The sequence below is a fragment of the Tachyglossus aculeatus genome, chromosome 22 (assembly GCF_015852505.1).
Source record: "Tachyglossus aculeatus isolate mTacAcu1 chromosome 22, mTacAcu1.pri, whole genome shotgun sequence".
Classification (NCBI taxonomy): Eukaryota; Metazoa; Chordata; class Mammalia; order Monotremata; family Tachyglossidae; genus Tachyglossus; species Tachyglossus aculeatus.
Genome location: NC_052087.1, coordinates 56,907,426 through 56,932,241, shown reverse-complemented (window position 1 = coordinate 56,932,241; position 24,816 = coordinate 56,907,426). Strand labels below are relative to the sequence as shown.

General features: G+C 46.5%; 1 protein-coding gene across 1 annotated transcript in view; it reads right to left on the bottom strand.

Annotated features, from left to right (window-relative positions):
- Window positions 1–10,737: 10,737 nt before the first annotated feature.
- Window positions 10,738–24,816, bottom strand: part of TSPAN32 (tetraspanin 32) — a 40,610-nt gene continuing 26,531 nt past the window's right edge. Inside the window, exons 5-8 of the mRNA XM_038764021.1 lie at window positions 20,188–20,286; window positions 17,238–17,369; window positions 14,977–15,060; window positions 10,738–10,877 (exon numbers count right to left, since the gene is read on the bottom strand). Coding sequence (XP_038619949.1) covers window positions 10,782–10,877; window positions 14,977–15,060; window positions 17,238–17,369; window positions 20,188–20,286 — 411 coding nt within the window. The 3' untranslated portion in view covers window positions 10,738–10,781. The remainder of the gene's footprint in view (window positions 10,878–14,976; window positions 15,061–17,237; window positions 17,370–20,187; window positions 20,287–24,816) is intronic.

Here is a 24,816-nt window from a genome sequence, read left to right as displayed (position 1 = left end):
AATAACATAAAGAAATAAAATACGGAATTGAAGATGTGGGACTGAAATTAGGGTGAATATAGGGTGTTATTCCCTCTCTAGACTGTAAGCTTACTGTGGGGAAGGATTATGTCTACCAACTCTGCGGTAGCATACTCTCACAAGCGCTTAGTACAGTGTTCTGCACACATTAAGCACTTATTAAATACGACTGGATGAATGAATGAATTAATGAATGGGGCCTGTGGGGCTGGGAGGGGGCTGCTTCTCTGGGTTCATTCATTCATTCATTCAATTGTATTTATTGAGCGCTTACTGTGTGCAGAGCACTGGACTAAGCGCTTGGAAAATACAATTCAGCAACAAAGAGAGACAATCCCTGCCCACAATGGGCTCACAGCCTAAAATGCGGGAGACGGACATCAAAACAAGGAAACGGACACTGTACTAAACGCTGGGGTACACATAGGCTAATCGGGTTGGACACAGTCCCTGTCCCACATGGGGCTCATGGTCTTCATCCCCATTTTACAGATGAGGGAACTGAGGCCCAGGGAAGGGAAGTGACTTTCCCAGGGTCACACGTAGGGAGGGGGACAGGAAGAGAAATGAGGAAGCCCCGTGTGAGCAGGGATCGTCTCTCTCTATTGCTGAATTGTACTTTCCAAGCGCTTAGTACAGTGCTCTGCATTCGTTCATTCATTCAATCGTATTTATTGAGCGCTTACTGTGTGCAGAGCTTGGAAAGTACAATTCAGCAACAGAGACAATCCTTTATTCATTCATTCATTCAATCCTATTTATTGAGCGCTTACTGTGCGCAGAGCACCGGACTAAGGGCTTGGAAAGTCCAATACGACAACACATAGAGACAATCATTTATTCATTCATTCATTCAATCCTATTTATTGAGCGCTTACTGTGCGCAGAGCACCGGACTAAGGGCTTGGAAAGTCCAATACGACAACACATAGAGACAATCATTTATTCATTCATTCATTCAATCCTATTTATTGAGCGCTTACTGTGCGCAGAGCACTGGACTAAGCGCTTGGAAAGTCCAATTTGACGACAGATAGAGACGGTCCCTACCCAACAACGGGCTCCCAGTCTAGAAGGGGGAGACAGACGACAAAACAAAACAAGTAGACAGGCGTCAATACCACCCAAATAGATCGATAGAATTATAGATCTAGACACCTCCTTCATAAAATGAATAGAATAATAAATATGTACAAGTAATAATAATAATAATAATAATAATAATAATAATAATTGGCATTTATTAAGCGCTTACTATGTGCAAAGCACTGTTCTAAGCTCTGGGGAGGATACAGGGTGATCAGGTTGTCCCACGTGGGGCTCACAGTCTTAATCCCCATTTTCCAGATGAGGTAACTGAGGCCCAGAGAAGTGAAGTGACTTGCCCAAGATCACACAGCAGACCTGTGGCGGAGTCAGGATTCGAACCCATGACCTCCGACTCCAAAGCCCGTGCTCTTTCCACTGAGCCACGCTGCTTCTCCAAAGTATACACAAGTGCTGTGGGGGAGCGCTTAGTACAGTGCTCTGCACACAGTAAGCGCTCGAGAAATACGACTGAATGAGTACCCGACCCAACAAGGGCCTCACAGTCTAGAAAGGGGGGGACAGACAACAAAACACACAGTAGGCGCTCAAAAAATGGGTTGAAGGAATGAGCTGGCCCCCTCCCCGTCTCTGTGCCCCTCTCTGCATCATCATCATCATCATCAATCGTATTTATTGAGCGCTTACTATGTGCAGAGCACTGTACTAAGCGCTTGGGAAGTACAAATTGGCAACATCTAGAGACAGTCCCTACCCAACAGTGGGCTCACAGTCTAAAAGGGGGAGACAGAGAACAAAACCAAACATACTAACAAAATAAAATAAATAGAATAGATATGGAATAAATAGAGATCTAGACACCTCCTTCATAAAATGAATAGCATAATAAATATGTACAAATATACACAAGTGCTGTGGGGGAGCACTTAGTACAGTGCTCTGCACACAGTAAGCGCTCGATAAATACGGTTGAATGAGTACCCGACCCAACAATCAATCAATCAATCGTATTTATTGAGCACTTACTGTGTGCAGAGCACTGTACTAAGCGCTTGGGAAGTCCAAGTTGGCAACATATAGAGACGGTCCCTACCCAACGGTGGGCTCACAGTCTAAAAGGGGGAGAGAGAGAACAAAACCAAACATACTAACAAAATAAAATAAATAGAATAGATATGGAATAAATAGAGATCTAGACACCTCCTTCATAAAATGAATAGCATAATAAATATGTACAAATATACACAAGTGCTATGGGGGAGCGCTTAGTACAGTGCTCTGCACACAGTAAGCGCTCGATAAATACGGTTGAATGAGTACCCGACCCAACAATCAATCAATCAATCGTATTTATTGAGCACTTACTGTGTGCAGAGCACTGTACTAAGCACTTGGGAAGTCCAAGTTGGCAACATATAGAGACAGTCCCTACCCAACAGTGGGCTCACAGTCTAAAAGGGGGAGACAGACAACAAAACCAAACATACTAACAAAATAAAATAAATAGAATAGCTATGGAATAAATAGAGATCTAGACACCTCCTTCATAAAATGAATAGCATAATAAATATGTACAAATATACACAAGTGCTGTGGGGGAGCGCTTAGTACAGTGCTCTGCACACAGTAAGCGCTCGATAAATACGATTGAATGAGTACCCAACCCAACAATCAATCAATCAATCGTATTTATCGAGCACTTACTGTGTGCAGAGCACTGTACTAAGTGCTTGGGAAGTCCAAGTTGGCAACATATAGAGACAGTCCCTACCCAACAGTGGGCTCACAGTCTAAAAGGGGGAGACCGAGAACAAAACCAAACATACTAACAAAATAAAATAAATAGAATAGCTATGGAATAAATAGAGCTCTAGACACCTCCTTCATAAAATGAATAGCATAATAAATAAGTACAAATATACACAAGTGCTGTGGGGGAGCGCTTAGTACAGTGCTCTGCACACAGTAAGCACTCGATAAATACGGTTGAACGAGTACCCGACCCAACAATCAACCAATCAATCGTATTTATCGAGAGCTTACTGTGTGCAGAGCACTGTATTAAGCGCTTGGGAAGTCCAAGTTGGCAACATATAGAGACAGTCCCTACCCAACAGTGGGCTCACAGTCTAAAAGGGGGAGACAGACAACAAAACACACAGTAGGCGCTCAAAAAATGGGTTGAAGGAAGGAGCTGGCCCCCTCCCCGTCTCTGCGCCCCTCTCTGCATCATCGTCATCATCATCAATCGTATTTCTTGAGCGCTTACTATGTGCAGAGCACTGTACTAAGCGCTTGGGAAGTACAAATTGGCAACATCTAGAGACAGTCCCTACCCAACAGTGGGCTCACAGTCTAAAAGGGGGAGACAGAGAACAAAACCAAACGTACTAACAAAATAAAATAAATAGAATAGATATGTACAAATAAAATAAATAAATAAATAGAGTAAAAAATATGTGCAAACATATATACAGGTATATATGTACAAACATATATATCTGCAGCATCACCTTTGACCCCCCAACCCTCCAGGAGTGTGCTGGGCGCCCCTCCCCAACCCCAATTCCTGTTTCTAATCAGCGGGAAGAATGGTTTGTGTCTGTTCCAGCAGCCTCCTCTTTCCCTGCTGAAATATTTATGCTCCCGTCGCCAGGGTGACCGCTTGTGTTTGCAGTGTGGGAGAGCAGAGCTCACATGGGAGACCCTCCCCACAAAAAAAAAACCCACCCCAGGAGGGGGACGAATGCAATCAATCAATCAATCGTATTTATTGAGCGCTTACTGCATGCAGAGCACTGTACTAAGCGCTTGGGAAGTCCAAGTTGGCAACACATAGAGGCGGTCCCCACCCAACAGTGGGCTCACAGTCTAGAAGGGGGTGACAGAGAACAAAACAGGCTCCTCTCCCCAACTTCAAAACTTACTGAAGGCCCATCTCCTCCAAGAGGCCTTCCCTGACTAGGCCCTCCTTTCCTCTTAATAATAATAAGAATAATAATAATGATGGTTGCCAAGCACTGTTTTAATAATAATAATTATAATGGCATTTATTAAGCGCTTACTATGTGCCAAGCACTGCTCTAAGCCCTGGGGAGGTTCCAAGGTGATCAGGTTGTCCCACGGGGGGCTCACAGTCTTCATCCCCATTTTCCAGATGAGGGAACTGAGGCCCAGAGAAGTGAAGTGACTTGCCCAAAGTCACCCAGCTGACACGTGGCGGAGCCGGGATTTGAACCCATGACCTCTGACTCCAAAGCCCATGCTCTTTCCACTGAGCCACGCTGCTTCTCTAATTTAATTTATTTAATTCATTCAATCAAATTAGCAGCATGGCTCAGTGGAAAGAGCCCCGGCTTGGGAGCCAGAGGTCATGGGTTCAAATTCTGGCTCTGCCACTTGTCAGCTGGGTGACTTTGGGCAAGTCACTTCACTTCTCTGGGCCTCAGTTCCCTCATCTGGAAAATGGGGATGAAAACTGTGAGCCCCCGTGGGACAACCTGATGACCTTGTATCCCCCCAGCGCTTAGAACAGTGCTTCGCACATAGTAAGCACTTAACAAATGCCATCATTATTATTATTACCCCCTTCCTCTCCCCACAGCACTTGCATATATTTGTACATATTTATTACTCTATTTGTACATATTTATTACTCTATTTATTTTATTAATGATGCATGTATAGCTATAATTCTATTTATTCTGATGGTATTGACCCCCATCTACCTGTTATGTTTTGTTGTCTGTCTCCCCCTTCTAGACTGTGAACCCATTGTCGGGTAGGGACCGTCTCTATGTGTTGCCGACTTGGACTTCCCAAGCGCTTAGTACAGCGCTCTGCACACAGTAAGCGCTCAGTAAATACAATTGAATGAATGAATGAATTATTGAAGCAGCGTGGCTCAATGGAAAAGAGCCCGGGCTTTGGAGTCAGAGGTCATGGGTTCAAATCCCGGCTCCGCCAGTTGTCAGCTGTGTGACTTTGGGCAGGTCACTTAACTTCTCGGTGCCTCAGTTACCTCATCTGTAAAATGGGGATTAAGACTGTGAGCCCCCCGTGGGACAACCTGATCACCTTGTAACCTCCCCAGCGCTTAGAACAGTGCTTTGCACATAGTAAGCGCTTAATAAATGCCATCATTATTATTATTATTATTATTATTATTATTATTATTGAGGGCTTACTGTCTGTAGAACACTGTAGTAAGTGCTTTGTACTTTCCAAGCGCTTAGTCCAGTGCTCTGCGCACAGTAAGCACTCAATAAATACGACTGAATGAATGAATGAAGGCCTGGGAAAGGACAATATAACAATCAACGGTGACATTCCCGGCCCAAAATGAGCTTAAAGTCTAGAGGCAGAAATCCCGGCTCCGCCGCTTCTCAGCTGTGTGACTTTGGGCAAGTCACTTCACTTCTCTGGGCCTCAGTTCCCTCATCTGGAAAATGGGGATTCATTCATTCATTCAAGCGTATTTATTGAGCGCTTACTGTGTGCAGAGCACTGGACTAAGCGTTTGGGAAGAACAAGTCAGCAACATGGGGAAGCAGCATGGCTCAGTGGAAAGAGCCCGGGCTCTGGAGTCAGAGGTCATGGGTTCAAATCCCGGCTCTGCCGCTTGTCAGCTGTGTGACTTTGGGTAAGTCACTTCACTTCTCTGTGCCTCAGTTACCTCATCTGTAAAATGAGGATTGATTGTGAGCCCCATGTGGGACAACCTGATCACCTTGTATCCTCCCCAGCGCTTAGAAGAGTGCTTGGCACATAGTAAGCACTTAACAAATACCAAACTTATTATTATTATTATTATATAGAGACGGTCCCTGATTAAGACTGTGAGCCCCCCGTGGGACAACCTGATCACCTTGTATCCTCCCCAGCGCTTAGAACAGTGCTTTGCACATAGTGGGTGCTTAACAAATACCAAAATCATTATTATTATAGCAATAGAAATAAATAAATGAGAGATGTGGACACAAGTGGTGTGGGGCTGGGAGGGGGAAAGAGCAAAGGGAGCAACTCAAGGCGACGCGGAAGGGAGAAGGAGATGAGGAAAGGTGGAATTTGTTAAGCGCTTACTATGTGCCAGGTACTGTACTAAGCGCCAGGGTGGATAGCTGCAAATCAGGCTGGACACAGTCCCCATCCCAGATGATGATGATGATGGCATTTGTTAAGCGCTTACTATGTGCAAAGCACTGTTCTAAGTGCTGGGGGGGGATACAAGGTGATCAGATTGTCCCGCATGGGACTCACAAGCTTCATCCCCATTTTACAGATGAGGGAACTGAGGCTCCGAGAAGTTAAGTGAGTTGCCCGAGGTCACACAGCAGACACGTGGAGGGGCCGGAATTAGAACCCGTGACCTTCTGACTCCCAGGTTCGTCATCATCATCATCATCATCATCAGTCGTATTTATTGAGCGCTTACTGTGTGCAGAGCACCGTACTAAGCGCTTGGGAAGTACAAATCTTTCAGTTAGGCCACACTGGCACCAAAGCCCAGGCCCTGGGCCTTAATTATAATATATTTATATTTATTTATTAAAATATAATTATAATAATCGCAGTGGTCGTTCTTATTCAGAATAATAAAAACAATGATAATAATGATGTTTATTAAGCCTTAACTACGTGGTAAGCTCTGAGGAGTTACAGGACAATCGCGTTGGTCGCGGTCATTCGTTCAGTCGTATTTATCGAGCGCTCACTGTGCGCAGGGCACTGTACTAAGCGCTTGGAAAGTACAATTCGACAACAGATAGAGATGGTCCCTACCCAACCCGGCCCGACACGGTGCTTGCGGAACAACGGGCATTGAAATCCCCGTTTTACAGATGAGGAGACCGAGGCCCAGAGAATCAATCAATCAATCGTATTTATTGAGCGCTTACTGTGTGCAGAGCACTGTACTAAGCGCTTGGGAAATCCAAGTTGGCAACATCTAGAGACGGTCCCTACCCAACAGTGGGCTCACAGTCTAGACGGGGGAGACAGAGAACAAAACCAAACATATTAACAAAATAAAATAAATAGAATTCATTCATTCAATCGTATTTATTGAGTGCTTACTGTGTGCAGAGCACTGGACTAAGCACTTGGGAAGTCCAAGTTGGCAACATCTAGAGACGGTCCCTACCCAACAGTGGGCTCACAGTCTAGATGGGAGAGACAGAGAAGAAAACCAAACATATTAACAAAATAAAATAAATAGAATAGATATGTACAAATAAAATAGAGTAATAAATATGTACAAACATATATACATATATACAGAGAAGTTGAGTCCCCTGCCCAAAGTCACACAGCGGACAAGATTCCCGGCCGGACGTCCCGACTCCTAACCCCGCCGCGCTTTCCACCGGGTAGGGACCGTCTCTATATGTTGCCAACTTGTACTTCCCAAGCGCTTAGTACAGTGCTCTGCACACAGTAAGCGCTCAATAAATACGATCGAATGAATGAATTAGGCTGCCCTGCTTCTCCAGGGTCTTGCGCTTGTCCGGCTCCCGCGGGATGACCTTGGGTTGATCCCTCCCGGGGACCGTGGATGGCTACTGGTCACTTGGGAAACAGCTGCCTTCCCTCCGCTTCTGGGGGAGGGCTTAGTACAGTGCCCTAAGTGCTTAGTACAGTGCTCTGCATGCAGTAAGCGCTCAATAAATACGACTGAATGAATGAGGGGGGTTCTCCCTTCAGGATCAACTCCAGCTGAAATCACCGCTCTATTAGAGAAGCAGCGTGGCTCAGTGGAAAGAGCCCGGGCTTGGGAGTCCGAGGTCCTGGGTTCTAATCCCGCCTCTGCCACATGTCTGCTGCGTGACCTTGGGCGAGTCACTTCACTTCTCCGTGCCTCAGTTCCCTCATCTGTCAAATGGGGATGAAGACTGCGAGCCCCACGTGGGACAACGTGATCAGGTTGTATCCCCCCCAGTGCTTAGAAGGGTGCTTGGCACATAGTAAGCGCTTAACAAATGCCATCATTATTATTATTATCCAGGGGCTGATTATTCGGTTCGTCACTAACAACGATAATAATTGTGGTCTTTATTAAACGCTTACTATGTGCCAGACACTGTACTAAGCGCTGGGGGAGGATACAAGCAAATCGAACTGGACACAGTCCCTGTCCCACGTGGGGCTCACGGTCTCCATCCCCATTTTCCAGATGAGGGAACCGAAGCCCAAAGAAGGGAGGTGACTGGCCCAAGGTCACACAGCAGGTATTCATTCATTCATTCAATCATATTTATTGAGCGCTTACTGTGTACAGAGCACTGTACGAAGCGCTTGGGAAGTACAAGTTGCATGTAGCAGTGTCAGAATTAGAACCCAGGTCTTCCAACTCCCAGGCCTGGGCTCTTTCCACTAGGCCACACCGCTTCTCAAGAAAGAAAGGACGCACCCAAGCGCTCGCATGAGAACGCACATAAACCCCCTCCCTCCGACCCCAGAATTAGGAGATAATAATAATGGTATTTGTTAAGTGCTTACTATGTGCCAAACTCCGTTTTTTTTAAAATGGCATTTATTGAGCACTTACTGTGTGCAGAGCACTGTACTAAGCGCTTGGGAAGTACAAGTTGGATGTGGCAGTGTCAGGATTAGAACCCAGATCTTCCAACTCCCAGGCCCGGGCTCTTTCCACTAGGCCACGCCGCTTCTCAAGAAAGAAAGGACGCACCCAAACGCTCGCATGAGAACGCACATAAACCCCCTCCCTTCGACCCCAGAATTAGGTGATGATAATAATGGTATTTAAATGCTTACTATGTGCCAAACTCCATTTTTTTTAAAAAATGGCATTTATTGAGCACTTACTGTGTGCAGAGCACTGTACTAAGCGCTTGGGAAGTACAAGTTGGATGTGGCAGTGTCAGGATTAGAACCCAGGTCTTCCAACTCCCAGGCCCGGGCTCTTTCCCACTAGGCCACGCCGCTTCTCAAGAAAGAAAGGACGCACCCAAGCGCTCGCATGAGAACGCACATAAACCCCCTCCCTTCGACCCCAGAATTAGAAGATAATAATAACGGTATTTGTTAAGTGCTTACTATGTGCCAAACTCTGTTTTTTTTTAATGGCATTTATTGAGCGCTTACTGTATGCAGAGCACTGTACTAAGCGCTTGGAAAGTACAAGTTGGATGTGGCAGTGTCAGGATTAGAACCCAGGTCTTCCAACTCCCAGGCCCGGGCTCTTTCCACTAGGCCACGCCGCTTCTCAAGAAAGGAGGGATGCACCCAAGCGCTCACATGAGAACGCACATAAACCCCCTCCCTCTGACCCCAGAATTAGAAGATGATAATAATGGCATTTATTAAGTGCTTGCTATGTGCCAAACAACTCCGTTTTTTTTTTTAAATGGCATTTATTGAGCGCTTATTGTGTGCAGAGCACTGTACTAAGCGCTTGGGAAGTACAAGTTGGATGTGGCAGTGTCAGGATTATTCCAACTCCCAGGCCCGGGCTCTTTCCACTAGGCCACGCCGCTTCTCGCTTCACGCCGCTTACATATTTATTACTCTATTTATTTATTTACTTATTTATTTTACTTGTACATATCTATTCTATTTATCTTATTTTGTGAGTATGTTTGGTTTTGTTCTCTGTCTCCCCCTTTTAGACTGTGAGCCCACTGTTGGGTAGGGACTGTCTCTATATGTTGCCAACTTGTACTTCCCAAGAGCTTAGTCCAGTGCTCTGCACACAGTAAGCGCTCAATAAATACGATTGATTGATTGATTGATTCTCAAGAAAGAAAGGACGCACCCAAACGCTCACACGAGAACGCACATAAACCCCCTCCCTCCGACCCCAGAATTAGAAGCTAATAATAATGGTATTCGTTAGGTGCTTACTATGTGCCAAACACTGTTTTTTTTTAAATGGCATTTATTAAGCGCTTACCATGGGCAAAGCACTGTTCGAAGCGCTGGGGAGGTTACAAAGTGATCAGGTTGTCCCACATGGGGCTCCCAGTCTTCATCCCCATTTTCCAGATGAGGTAACTGAGGCCCAGAGAAGTGACTAGCCCAAGGTCACCCCAGCTGACAACTGGAGGAGCCGGGATTGGAACCCGTGACCTCTGACTCCAAATCAATCAATCAATCAGTCGTATAGAAGCAGCGTGGCTCAGTGGAAAGAGCACGGGCTTTGGAGTCAGAGATCATGGGTTCGAATCCTGGCTCCACCACATGTCTGCGGTGTGACCTTGGACAAGTCACTTCACTTCTCTGAGCCTCAGTTCCCTCATCTGTAAAATGGGGATTAAGACTGAACCCCACATGGGACAACCTGATCGCTTTGTATCCCCCCCAGCGCTTAGAACAGTGCTTTGCACATAGTAAGCGCTTAACAAATGCCAACATTATTATTATTATTATTATTATTGAGTGCTTACTTTGTGCAGAGCACTGGACTGAGCGCTTGGGAAGTACAAGCGGGCTCTTTCCACTGAGCCACGCCGCTTCTGCACTGTTGTAATCAATCAATCAATCGTATTTATTGAGCGCTTACTTTGTGCAGAGCACCGGACTGAGCGCTTGGGAAGTGCAAGCGGGCTCTTTCCACTGGGCCACGCTGCTTCTGCACTGTTGTAAGCGCTGGGCAGAGCTCCAGGCCGCGGACCCTCCGGCCGTACCCCGTCGGGGGGATGTGGGGGTGTCATGGGGGTCCTCGGGGGGGGAGCGGCGAGGGGCACCGGCCAATTTCACCCCTTGGCCACGACGTATCTGCCCCTGCGGTCCAGGCTGCCGTGGGAGCGAATGGCAAAGCAGAGGAAAGAGGTGAGGAACAGCCCGTACACCTGGAGGGAACAGAAATCATCAGAATAATGATCAATCAATCAATCAATCAATCATATTTATTGAGCGCTTACTGTGTGCAGAGCACTGGACTAAGCGCTCGGGAAGTACAAATTGGCAACATCTAGAGACAGTCCCTACCCAACATTGGGGTCACAGTCTAAAAGGGGGAGACGGAGAACAAAACCAAACATACTAACAAAATAAAATAAATAGAATAGATATGGACAAGTCAAATAAATAAATAGAGTAATAAATATGTACAAACATATATCCATATATGCAGGTGCTGTGGGGAAGGGAAAGAGGTAAGATGGGGGGGATGGAGAGGGGGACGAGGGGGAGAGGAAGGAAGGGGCTATGATGGCATTTGTTAAGCGCTTACTACATGCCAAGCGCTTAAGTGCTTAGTACAGTGCTCTGCACACAGTAAGCGCTCAATACAGTAAGCGCCCCTTCCTTCCTCTCCCCCTCGTCCCCCTCTCCATCCCCCCATCTTACCTCCTTCCCTTCCCCACAGCACCTGTATAGATGTATGTACATATTTATTACTCTATTTATTTATTTATTTATTTATTTATTTATTTATCTTGCCTGTACATATCTATTCTATTTATTTTATTTTGTTAGTATGTTGGGTTTTGTTCTCCGTCTCCCCCTTTTAGACCGTGAGCCCACTGTTGGGTAGGGACCGTCTCTCTATGTTGCCAACTTGGACTTCCCAAGCGCTTAGTCCAGTGCTCTGCACACAGTAAGCGCTCAATAAATACAATTGATTGATTGATTGATTGAATACGATTGAATGAATGAATGCCAAGCACTGTTCTATACCCTGGGGGAGATCCAAGGTGATGAGGTTGTCCCCCGTGGGGCTCGCGGTCTTCATTCCCACTTGACAGACGAGGAGACTGAGGCCCAGAGAAGTGAAGCGGCTTGCCCAAAGTCACACAGCTGACAAGTGGCAGAGCCGGGATCAGAATCCACGTCAGTAATAATAATAATGATAATGGCATTTATTAAGTGCTTACTATGTGCAAAGCACTGTTCTAAGTGCTGGGGAGGTTACAAGGTAATCAGGGTGTCCCACGGGGGGCTCAAAGTCTTAATCCCCTTTTGACAGGTGAGGTAACTGAGGCCCAGAGAAGTGAAGTGACTTGCCCAAAGTCACACAGCTGACAATTGGAGGAGTTGGGATTTGAACCCATGACCTCTGACTCCAAAGCCTGTGGTTTTTCCACTGAGCCACGCTGCTTCTCTAAAATGATGGTATTTGTTAAGTGCTTACTAGGTGCAAAGCACTGTTCTAAGCGCTGGGGAGGTTACAAGGTGATCAGGGTGTCCCACGGGAGGCTCACGGTCTTAATCCCCATTTTACAGGTGAGGTAACTGAGGCCCAGAGAAGTGAAGTGACTTGCCCAAAGTCACCCATGGATTTGAACCCATGACCTCTGACTCTAAAGCCCATGCTTTTTCCACTGAGCCACGCTGCTCCTCTAAAATGTTGGTATTTGTTAAGCGCTTACTATGTGCAAAGCACTGTTCTAAGCGTAGGGAGGTTACAAGGTAATCAGGGTGTCCCACGGGGGGGCTCACAGTCTTCACCCCCATTTTACAGGTGCGGTAACTGAGGCCCGGAGAAGTGAAGTGACTTTCCCAAAGTCACACAGCTGACAGTTGGTGGAGCCGGGATTTGAACCCATGACCTCTGACTCCAAAGCCCGGGCTCTTTCCACTGAGCCACGCTGCTTCCCTGTGATCGTGGGCAAGCCACTTCACTGCTCAGTGCCTCAGTTCCCTCATCCATCAAATGGGGATGAAGACTGTGAGCCCCACGTGGGACAACCCGATGACCTTGTATCCACCCCAGCGCTTAGAACAGTGCCTGACACATAGTAAGCGCTTAACAAATACCATAGTTATTATTATTAGAGAGATCCAAAGACGGACATCCGTGCAGACGGACACAAAAACAGGGAGAAGTGAGGGGTCAGCGACCCTCCCAAGAGAAGCCCAGATCTTCCTAGGGGTCATCAAGTCCATCCCCCAGCCTCCAGATGAACCAGCAGTGCGACTCAGTGGAAAGAGCCCGGGCTTGGGAGTCCGAGGTCATGGGTTCTAATCCCGGCTCCGCCACATCAGCTGTGTGACTTTGGGCAAGTCACTTAACTTCTCTGAGCCTGTTACCTCATCTGTAAGATGGGGATTAAGACTGTGAGCCCCACGTGGGACAACTTGATCACCTTGTATCCCCTCCAGCGCTTAGAACAGTGCTTGGCACATAGTAAGCGCTTAAATACCATCATCATTATTATTATTATTATTATAACTGGCTGCCAGTGTGACAACCTGATTACCTAGTATCTCCCCCAGCACTTAGAACAGTGCTTGGCACATAGTAAGTGCTTAAATACCATTATTATGATTATTATTATTATTGTTATAACTGTCTGCCCGTGGGACAACCTGATTACCTTGTATCTCCCCCAGCGCTTAGAACAGTGCTTGGCACATAGTAAGCGCTTAAATACCATCATCATTATCATTATTATTATTATAACTGGCTGCCTGTGGGACAACCTGATTACCTTGTATCTCCCCCAGCGCTTAGAACAGTGCTTGGCACATAGTAAGCACTTAAATACCATCATTATTATTATTATTATTATAACTGGCTGCCAGTGGGACAACCTGATTACCTTGTATCTCCCCCAGCGCTTAGAACAGTGCTTGGCACATAGTAAGCACTTAAATACCATCATTATCATTATTATTATTGTTATAACTGGCTGCCCGTGGGACAACCTGATTACCTTGTATTTCCCCCAGCGCTTAGAACAGTGCTTGGCACATAGTAAGTGCTTAAATACCATCATTATTATTATTATTATTATTATAACTGGCTGCCCGTGGGACAACCTGATTACCTTGTATCTCCCCCAGTGCTTAGAACAGTGCTTGGCACATAGTAAGCGCTTAAATATATTATTATTATTATTATTATTATAACTGGCTGCCCGTGGGACAACCTGATTACCTTGTATCTCCCCCAGAGCTTAGAACAGTGCTTGGCACATAGTAAGCACTTAAATACCATCATTATTATTATTATTGTTATAACTGGCTGCCCATGGGACAACCTGATTACCTTGTATCTCCCCCAGCGCTTAGAACAGTGCTTGGCACATAGTAAGCGCTTAAATACCATCATTATTATTATTATAACTGGCTGCCCGTGGGACAACCTGATTACCTTGTATCTCCCCCAGCGCTTAGAACAGTGCTTGGCACATAGTAAGCGCTTAAATACCATCATCATTATTATTATTATTATTATAACTGGCTGCCCGTGGGACAACCTGATTACCTTGTATCTCCCCCAGCGCTTAGAACAGTGCTTGACACATAGTAAGCGCTTAAATACCATCATTATTATTATTGTTGTTATAACTGACTGCCCGTGGGACAACCTTCTTACCTTGTATCTCCCCCAGCGCTTAGAACAGTGCTTGGCACATAGTAAGCACTTAAATACCATCATTATTATTATTATTATAACTGGCTGCCCGTGGGACAACCTGATTACCTTATATCTCCCCCAGTGCTTAGAACAGTGCTTGGCGCATAGTAAGCGCTTAAATACCATCATTATTATTATTATTGTTATAACTGGCTGCACGTGGGACAACCTTCTTACCTTGTATCTACCCCAGCGCTTAGAACAGTGCTTGGCACATAGTAAGCGCTTAAATACCATCATTATTATTATTATTATTATTATTATTGTTATAACTGGCTGCCGGTGGGACAACCTGATTACCTTGTATCTCCCCCAGCGCTTAGAACAGTGCTGGGCACATAGTAAGCGCTTAAATACCATCATTATTATTATTATTGCTACAACTGGCTGCCCATGGGACAACCTGATTACCTTGTATCTCCCACAGCGCTTAGAACAGTCCTTGGCACATAGTAAGCGCTTAAATACCATTATTATTATTATTATTATTATTATTGTTATAACTGGCTGCCGGGCATCAACTGGGTTTACGGGGGTGGGTAGGGAGGGGCAGAAAGGGGCGAGACAGGAGGGCCCGGAGTTACCATGAATCCGAGGGCGATGGCGACTAGGGCCGAGGCGAAGTTCACGTGTCTCGCTAGGAAGCGTCTGATCTCCTGTAGGCAGTCCTGGATCGGAAGAGAACGGGGGGCGTGTACATGTATCATCATCATCATCAATCGTATTTATTGAGCGCTTACTATGTGCAGAGCACTGTACTAAGTGCTTGGGAAGTACAAATTGGCAACACATAGAGATAGTCCCTACCCAACATTGGGCTCACAGTCTAAAAGGGGGAGACAGAGAACAAAACCAAACATACTAGTGTGTGCACCCACACACGTGTGTACACATCATCCCCCCCATCCCCCCATCTTACCTCCTTCCCTTCCCCACAGCACCTGTATATATGTATATATGTTTGTAGATATTTATTACTCCATTCATTTTACTCGTACACATCTATTCTATTTCATTTTGTTAGTATGTTTGGTTTTGTTCTCTGTCTCCCCCTTTTAGACTGTGAGCCCACTGTTGGTTAGGGACTGTCTCTCCATGTTGCCAAGTTGGACTTCCCAAGCGCTTAGTCCAGTGCTCTGCACACAGTAAGCGCTCAATAAATACGGTTGATTGATTGATTGATTTTAGACTGTGAGCCCACTGTTGGGTAGGGACTGTCTCTCTATGTTGCCAACTTGGACTTCCCAAGCGCTTAGTCCAGTGCTCTGCACACGGTAAGTGCTCAATAAATATGATCGATTGATTGATTGGATGTGCACACGCACATCTATTTGTGTGTCATAAATCTCCAAAATCTCCAGTGGCTGCCTGTCAACCTACAAATCAAGGAAAAACTCCTCCCCCTGGGCTTCCAGGCTGTCCATCCCCTGGCCCCCTCCTACCTCACCTCCCTCCTGTCCTTCTCCGGCCCAGCCCGCACCCTCCGCTCCTCTGCCACCGCTCACCTCCTCACCAGGCCTCGTTCTCGCCCGTCCCGCCATCGACCCCCTGCCCACGTCCTTCCCCTGGCCCGGAATTCCCTCCCTCCACACATCCACCAAACTGGCTCTCTTCCTCCCTTCAAAGCCCTACTGAGAGCTCACCTCCTCCAGGAGGCCTTCCCACACTGAGCCCCTTTTTTCCTCCCCATCCCACAGCCCTACCTCCTTCCCCGCCCCACAGCCCCTGTATATATATTTGTACAGCTTTATTATTCTATTGATTTTACTTGGACATATTTACCATTGATTTTGTTAATGCTGTGCATCTAGCTTTAATTCTATTTGTTCTGACGATTTTGACCCCCCTCTCCATGTTTTGTTTCGTTGTCCGTCTCCCCGTTCTAGACTGTGAGCCTATTGTTGGGTAGGGACTGTCTCTATATCATCATCATCAATCGTATTTATTGAGCACTTACTATCATCATCATCATCATCAATCATATTTATTGAGCGCTTACTATGTGCAGAGCACTGTACTAAGCGCTTGGGAAGTACAGATTGGCAACATCTAGAGACAGTCCCTACCCAACAGTGGGCTCCCAGTCTAAAAGGGGGAGACAGAGAACAAAACCAAACATACTAACAAAATAAAATAAATAGAATAGATCTGTACAAGTAAAATAAATAAATAAATAGAGTAATAAATCATCATCATCAATCGTATTTATTGAGCGCTTACTATGTGCAGAGCACTGTACTAAGCGTTTGGGAAGTACAGATTGGCAGCATACAGAGACAGTCCCAACCCAACAGTGGGCTCACAGTCTAAAAAGGGAAGACAGAGAACAAACCAAACATACTAACAAAATAAAATAAATAGAAAAGATATGTACAAGTAAAATAAATAAATAAATAGAGTAATGAATCATCATCATCATCAATCGTATTTATTGAGCGCTTACTATGTGCAGAGCACTGTACTAAGCGCTTGGGAAGTACAAATTGGCAGCATATAGAGACAGTCCCAACCCAACAGTGGGCTCACAGTCTAAAAAGGGGAGACAGAGAACAAACCAAACATACTAACAAAATAAAATAAATAGAATAGATATGTACAAGTAAAATAAATAGAGTAATAAATATGTACAAACATATATACAGGTATCTATATGTTGCCCACTTGGACTTCCCAAGCGCTTAGTACAGTGCTCTGCACACGGTAAGCGCTCAATAAATACGATTGAATGAAGGAATGACTGACTGTGTCTGAGGGTGAGTCTGTGGGCACGTACGTGCGCCCTGCTGAGACCGTCCAGCCGGCGCTCAAGAAACACAGTGGGTTGATAGATGGATTGATTGCTTACCTTCCGAGTTTCTCCTCCTCCTCCTGGTGGTCCTCCTGGTGGTCTCCGTGGTCCTCCTCCTGCCCCCGGGCACAATTCCCTCTCCCGGTTCCCAGGGCGACCGAAGGGCGAATTCTTCCCGCAGCACAGATACTGCGGGTGGGGACCACAGGGAAGCAGCGTGGCTTAGTGGATTCTGATCCCGGCTCTGCCATCATCATCATCAATCGTATTTATTGAGCGCTTACTATGTGCAGAGCACTGGACTAAGCGCTTGGGAAGTACAAATGGGCAACATCTAGAGACAGTCCCTACCCAACAGTGGGCTCACAGTCTAAAAGGGGGAGACAGAGAACAAAACCAAACATACTAACAAAATAAATAGAATAGATATGTACAAATAAAATAAATAAATAAATAGAGTAATAAATATGTACAAACATATATACATCTATACAGGTGCTGTGGGGAAGGGAAGGAGGTAAGAAGGGGGGATGGAGGGGGGCGAGGGGGAGAGGAAGGAAGGGGCTCAGTGTGGGAAGGCCTCCTGGAGGAGGTGAGCTCTCAGTAGGGCCTTGAAGGGGGGAAGAGAGCTACTGTGTGACTTTGGGCCATTCACTTAACTTCTCTGTGCCTCAGTTCTCTCATCTGCAAAATGGGGTTTCAACATCTTTTCTTTCCTCCTAGTTAGACTGTAAGCCCCATGTGGGACCTGGTTATCCTGCATCTACCCCAGCATCATCAATCGTATTTATTGAGCGCTTACTATGTGCAGAGCTTTGTACTAAGCAGATAGTAAGTGATTAACAGTAGTAATAGTAGGAATGCCCTCCCTCCACACATCCACCGGGCTTGGGAATCAGAGGTCGTGGGTTCTAATCCCGCCTCCGCCGCTTGTCAGCTGTGTGACTTTAGGCAAGTCACTTCACTTCTCTGGGCCTCAGTGACCTCATCTGGAAAATGGGGATGAAGACTGGGAGCCCCACGGGGGAACAACCTGATCACCTTGTATCTAACCCAGTGCTTAGAACAGTCCAATAATAATGATGGTATTTGTTAAGCGCTTACTATGTGCAAAGCACTGTTCTAAGCGCTGGGGAGGGATACAAGGTGATCGGGTTGTCCCTCGTGGGGCTCACAGTCTTAATCCCCATTTTACAGATGAGGGAACTGAGGCACAAAAAAGTTCAGTAACATGCCCAAAGTCACACAGCTGACAATTGGCACTCAGTCCAGCGCTCTGCACACAGTAAGCACTCAATAAATACGATTGAATGAATGAACAGTGGTCGGCACATAGTAAGCGCTTAATAAATGCCCTCATTAGAATAATAATAATAGTGGTATTTGGTCAATGCGTATTATTTATTGTTACTGAGCCCAGTCCTGGGAGTCAGAAGGACCTGAATTCTAAACCCGGTTCTGCCATTTGTCTGTTGGGTGAACTTGGGCAAGTCACTTCACTTCTCTGGGCCTCAGTTTCCTCACTGAGAAAATGGGGACTAAGACTGTGAGCCCCCCACGGGACGAGGGCTGTGTCCGATCTGAGTAACTTTTATCTACCCCAGTGCTTAGCTTGATCAATCAATCCATCAGTCAATCAACTGTATTTATTGAGCGCTTACTGTGTGCAGAGCACTGTCCTAAGCGCTTGGGAAGTCCAAGTTGGCAACATATAGAGACGGTCCCTACCCAACAGTGGGCTCACAGTCTAAAAGGGGGAGACAGACAACAAAACCAAACATATTAACAAAATAAAATAAATAGAATAGATATGTGCAAGTAAAATAAATAAATAAATAGAGTAATAAATATGTACAAACATATATACATATATACAGGTCCTGTGGGGAAGGGAAGGAGGTAAGATGGGGGGGATGGAGAGGGGGGCGAGGAGATAATAATGATAGCATTTATTAAGCGCTTACTATGTGCAAAGCACTGTTCTAAGCGCTGGGGAGGTTACAAGGTGATCAGGTTGTCCCACGGGGGGCTCACAGTCTTCATCCCCATTTTGCAGATGAGGTCACTGAGACCCAGAGAATAATAATAATGATGATGGCATTTATTAAGCGCTTACTATGTGCAAAGCACTGTTCTATATATGTATATATATGTATATATGTATATGTATGTATATGTATATGTATATATATGTATATATGGTTGTACATATTTATTACTCTATTTATTTATTTATTTATTTATTTTACTTGTACATATCTATCTTATTTATTTTATTTTGTTGGTATGTTTGGTTTTGTTCTCTGTCTCCCCCTTTTAGACTGTGAGCCCACTGTTGGGTAGGGACTGTCTCTATGTGTTGCCAATTTGTACTTCCCAAGCGCTTAGTCCAGTGCTCTGCACAGAGTAAGCGCTCAATAAATACGATTGATGATGATGATGATGATGTTCTAAGCGCTGGGGAGGTTACAAGGTGATCAGTTTGTCCCACGGGGGGCTCACAGTCTTCATCCCGGTTTTCCAGATGAGGTCACTGGGGCCCAGAGAAGTGAAGTGACTTGCCCAAAGTCACACAGCTGACAAGTAGGAGTAGGAGAGTCAGGGGGTCCAGACTGGAGAAGGGAAGGCCTGGGATGGGGGGCGGTGCTTAGCTGTCTTCACATCTGGAAAGAGCCCGGGCTTTGGAGTCAGAGGTCATGGGTTCAAATCTTGGCTCAGCCAATTGTCAGCTGGGTGACTTTGGGCAAGCCACTTCACTTCTCTGGGCCTCAGTTCCCTCATCTGTAAAATGGGGATTAAGACTGTGAGCCCCACGTGGGACAACTTGATCACCTTGTATCCACCCCCAGCGCTTGGAACAGTGCTCTGCACATAGTAAGCGCTTAACAAATGCCATCATTATTAAGTGACGGAGCCGGGATTAGAACCCGTGACCCTCCCGCCCCCCGTCCTTGACTCCTGCAGAGGTCATTCGGGCCAGGCCCCTGCCACCGTTGCCCCGGCCCACCGTGTCGTGGATGGCCTCCAACTGCCGCAGCCCGCCGGAACTGTTCCTCATCGCCATCTCATACACCAGGTCGTAGGCGTCCAGCACAGCGTCCTCCACCTGCGGGGACACACACCCGGCCCGGCCCGTCAGAAGCAGCGCGGCTCGGTGGAGAAGAGCCCGGGCTTTGGAGTCGGAGGTCATGGGTTCAAACCCCGGCTCCACCGATTGTCAGCTGGGTGACTTGGGGCAAGTCACTTCACTTCTCTGGGCCTCAGTTACCTCATCTGTAAAATGGGGATTGAGACCGTGAGCCCCACGTGGGACAACCTGATCACCTTGTAACCTCCCCAGCGCTTAGAACAGTGCTTTGCACATAGTAAGCACTTAATAAATGCCATTATTATTATTATTATTATTATTATTATTATCAGAGCTGGGGGAGGCCCCTGGCACGACCTCCGGATGACCCCATCCTCATCATCCCCTGGCCCGCCCCCGCCCTCACCCAGGGATCAGAGGGGGGATCAGGGGGCAAAAATCTCCCCCAAATCAGAAGCATTCATTCATTCAATCGTATTTATTGAGCGCTTACTGTGTGCAGAGCACTGTACTGAGCGCTTGGGAAGCACAAGTCGGCAACATATAGAGACGGTCCCTACCCAACAACGGGCTCACGGTCTAGAAGCAGCACGGTATAGTGGCTAGAGCCCGGGCCTGAGAGCCAGAAGGTCATGGGTTCTAATCCCGGCTCCGCCACTTGTCTGCTGGGTGACCTTGGGCAAGTCACTTCACTCCTCTGGGCCTCAGTTCCCTCCTCTGTAAAATGGGGATTGAGACTGAGAGCCCCACGGGGGACGGGGACTGTGTCCAACCCCATTTGGTCGTATCCATCCCAGTGCTTAGTACAGTGTCTGGCACATAGTAGTTACTGAACAAATGCCACTACAATTATTATTATTATTATTGTCCAGCGCCGAGATAATAATAATAATAATGGCATTTATTAAGTGCTTACTATGTGCAAAGCACTGTTCTAAGCGCTGGGGAGGTTACAAGGTGATCAGGTTGTCCCACGGGGAGCTCACAGTCTTCATCCCCATTTTACAGATGAGGGAACTGAGGCCCAGAGAAGTGAAGTGGCTTGCCCAAAGTCACACAGCTGACAATTGGCAGAGCCAAGATTTGAACCCATGACCTCTGACTCCAAAGCCCGGGCTCTTTCCAGATGTGAAGACAGCTAAGCACCGCCCCCCTCCCCATCCCAGGCCTTCCCTTCTCCAGTCTGGACCCCCTGACTCTCCTACTCCAAGGTCTCATAATAATGATGATGATGGCATTTGTTAAGCGCTTACTATGTGCAAAGCACTGTTCTCAGCGCTGGGGGGGATACAAGGTGATTAAGTTGTCCCATGTGGGGCTCACAGTCTTAATCCCCATTTTACAGATGAGGGAACTGAGGCTCAGAGAAGTTAAGTGACTTGCCTAAGGTCACACAGCAGACATGTGGTGGAGCCGGGATTCGAACCCATGACCTCTGACTCCAAAGCCCGGGCTCTTTCCACTGAGCCACGCTGCTTCTCTATTCGCTGCTATTATTTATTATAATAATAAATAATAATAATGATAGTATTTATTAAGCGCTTACTACGTGCAAAGCACTGTTCTAAGCGCTGGGGAGGTTACAAGGTGATCAGGTTGTCCCATGGAGGGCTCACAGTCTTCATCCCCATTTTTTACAGATGAGGTAACGGAGGCGCAGAAAAGTGAAATGACTTGCCCAAGGTCACACAGCTGACAGTTGGCGGAGCCGGGATTTGAACCCATGACCTCTAACTCCAAAGGCCGGGCTCTTTCCACTGAGCCACGCTGCTTCTCATAATAATAACAGTATTTGTTAAGTACTTACTATGTGCCATTCATTCATTCAATCGTATTTATTGAGCGCTTACTGTGTGCAGAGCACTGGACTAAGCGCTTGGAAATTCCAATTCGGCAACAAAGAGAGACAATCCCCACCCACAACGGGCTCACAGTCTAGAAGGGGGAAGACAGACATCAAAACAAGGAAAAAGACACTGTACTAAACGCTGGGGTACACACAAGCTAATCGGGTTGAATACAGTCCCTGTCCCACATGGGGCTCACGGTCTTCATCCCCATTTTACAGATGAGGGAACTGAGGCCCGGGGAAGTGAAGTGACTTGCCCAAGGTCACACAGCTGACACGTGGCAGAGCCGGGATTAGAACCCAGGTCCTTCTGACTCCCAGTTACCCATGCCCTCTCCACCAGGCCATGCTGTTTCTCCCCATCCTATTTGAAGGGAGGTGACAATAGGGGACCAGGCCTCTGGTATTTACTGTTTAATCAACCAATCAATCGTATTTATTGAGTGCTTACTGTGTGCATTGCACTGTGCTAAGCGCTTGGGAGAGTACAATACAAAAGACTTGATAGGCAGCTCCTGCCCTCAAGGGGCTTAAAGTCTAGTTGGGGAGACAAACATTAACCTAAATTCAGATAGTAGCAATAGTATTTATTAAAGGCTTATTTCTTTTTCTTTTTGGCATTTGTTAAGCGCTTACTATGTGCCAAGCACTGCTCTAAGCGCTGGGGTAGATACAAGAGAAGCAGCGTGGCTCAGTGGAAAGAGCCCAGGCTTTGGAGTCAGAGGTCATGGGTTCCAATCCCCACTCCGCCAATTGTCAGCTGTGTGACTTTGGGCAAGTCAGTTCTCTGGGCCTCAGTCACCTCATCTGTAAAATGGGGATTAAGACTGTGAGCCCCCTGTGCGACAACTTGATCACCTTGTAACATTCCCAGAGTTCAGAACAGTGCTTTGCACATAGTAAGCACCTATAAATGCCATTATTATTATTATACAGGCTAACCACATTGTCCCTCCATGGGGCTCACATGAGCCCAGGCCTCAGTTGGCTCATCCATAAAATGGGGATTTAGACCGTGAGCCCCACGTGGGACAACGTGATTCCCTTGTATCCACCCCAGCGCTTAGAACAGTGCTTGGCACATAGTAAGCGCTTAACAAATACCACTATTATTATTATTATTATTATTATTATTATTATTATTATTATTAGGGCCTCTCCCGGTGGCCGCCCCCCGGGTCCGCCGCGCCCCCTTCTGGCCCCCCTCTGGAATTGCCGGGCTGCTTCCCCCGGAAGTAAGGCTCCCGCCCGCACCCCCTTCTGGCCACCCTATGGAATTGCAGGGCTGCCCCCCCGGAAGTGAGGCTCCTGCCCGCGCCCCCTCCTGGCCACCCTGTGGAATTGCCGGGATGCTCCCCCCGGAAGTGAGGCGTATGGCCCCGCCCCCTTTCCTTAGGCCCGCCCCTCGTCTCTCGGGATTCGTCGGGCGGCCAGCAGGGGGCGCGGAAGACAATAATAATAATAATTAATAATAATAATAATTATTATTATTAGTAATAGCATTTGTTGAGCGCTTACTATGTGCAAAGCACTGTTCTAAGCGCTGGAGAGGTTACAAGGTGATCAGGTTGCCCCACTTGGGGCTCACAGTCTTCATCCCCATTTTACAGATGAGGGAACTGAGGCCCAGAGAAGTGAAGTGACTTGCCCAAAGTCACCCAGCTGACAACTGGCAGAGTAGGGATTTGAACCCATGACCTCTGACTCCCAAGCCCGGGCTCTTTCCACTGAGCCACGCTGCTAATAATAATAATAATAATTGTTAAGCCCTTACTATGTGCCAAGCACTGTTCTAAGCACTGAGGTAGATACCAGGTGATCAGGTTGTCCCACGTGGGGCTCACAGTCTTCATCCCCATCTTACAGCGAGAAGCAGCATGGCTCAGTGGAAAGAGCCCGGGCTTGGGAGTCAGAGGTCATGGGTTCAAATCCCGACTCTGCCATTTGTCAGCTGGGTGATTTTGGGCAAGTCGCTTCACTTCTCTGGGCCTCAGTTCCCTCATCTGTTAAATGGGGATGAAGACCGTCAGCCCCATGTGGGACAACCTGATCACCTTGTAACCTCCCCAGCGGTTAGAACAGTGCTTGGCACATAGTAAGCGCTTAATAAATGCCAGCATTATTATTATTCTAATCCTGGCACTGCCATTTAATAATGATAAATATGTTATTTATTATTATTATTATTATTTACAAATAAATAATAATAATGATGGCATTTATTAAGCACTTACTATGCGCAAAGCAATCAATCAATCAATCGTATTTATTGAGTGCCTACTGTGTGCAGAGCACTGTACTAAGCACTGGGGAAGTACAAGTTGGCAACATCTAGAGACAGTCCCTACCCAACAGTGGGCTCACAGTCTAGAAGGGGGAGACAGAGAACAAACCATATTCACAAAATAAAATAAATAGAATAAATATTTACAAATAAAATAAATAGAGTAATAAATCCGCACAAACGCAGAGAGAAATGCAGAGTGGACACACAGAGACAGAGAACTACAGAGGTGGAGAGACAGAAAATAATAATAATAATAATAATAATGGCATTTATTAAGCGCTTACTATGTGCAAAGCACCGTTCTAAGCGCTGGGGAGGTTACAAGGTGATCAGGTTGTCCCATAGGGTGTTCACAGTCTTAATCCCCATCTTACAGATGAGGTAACTGAGGCACAGAGAAGTGAAGTGACTT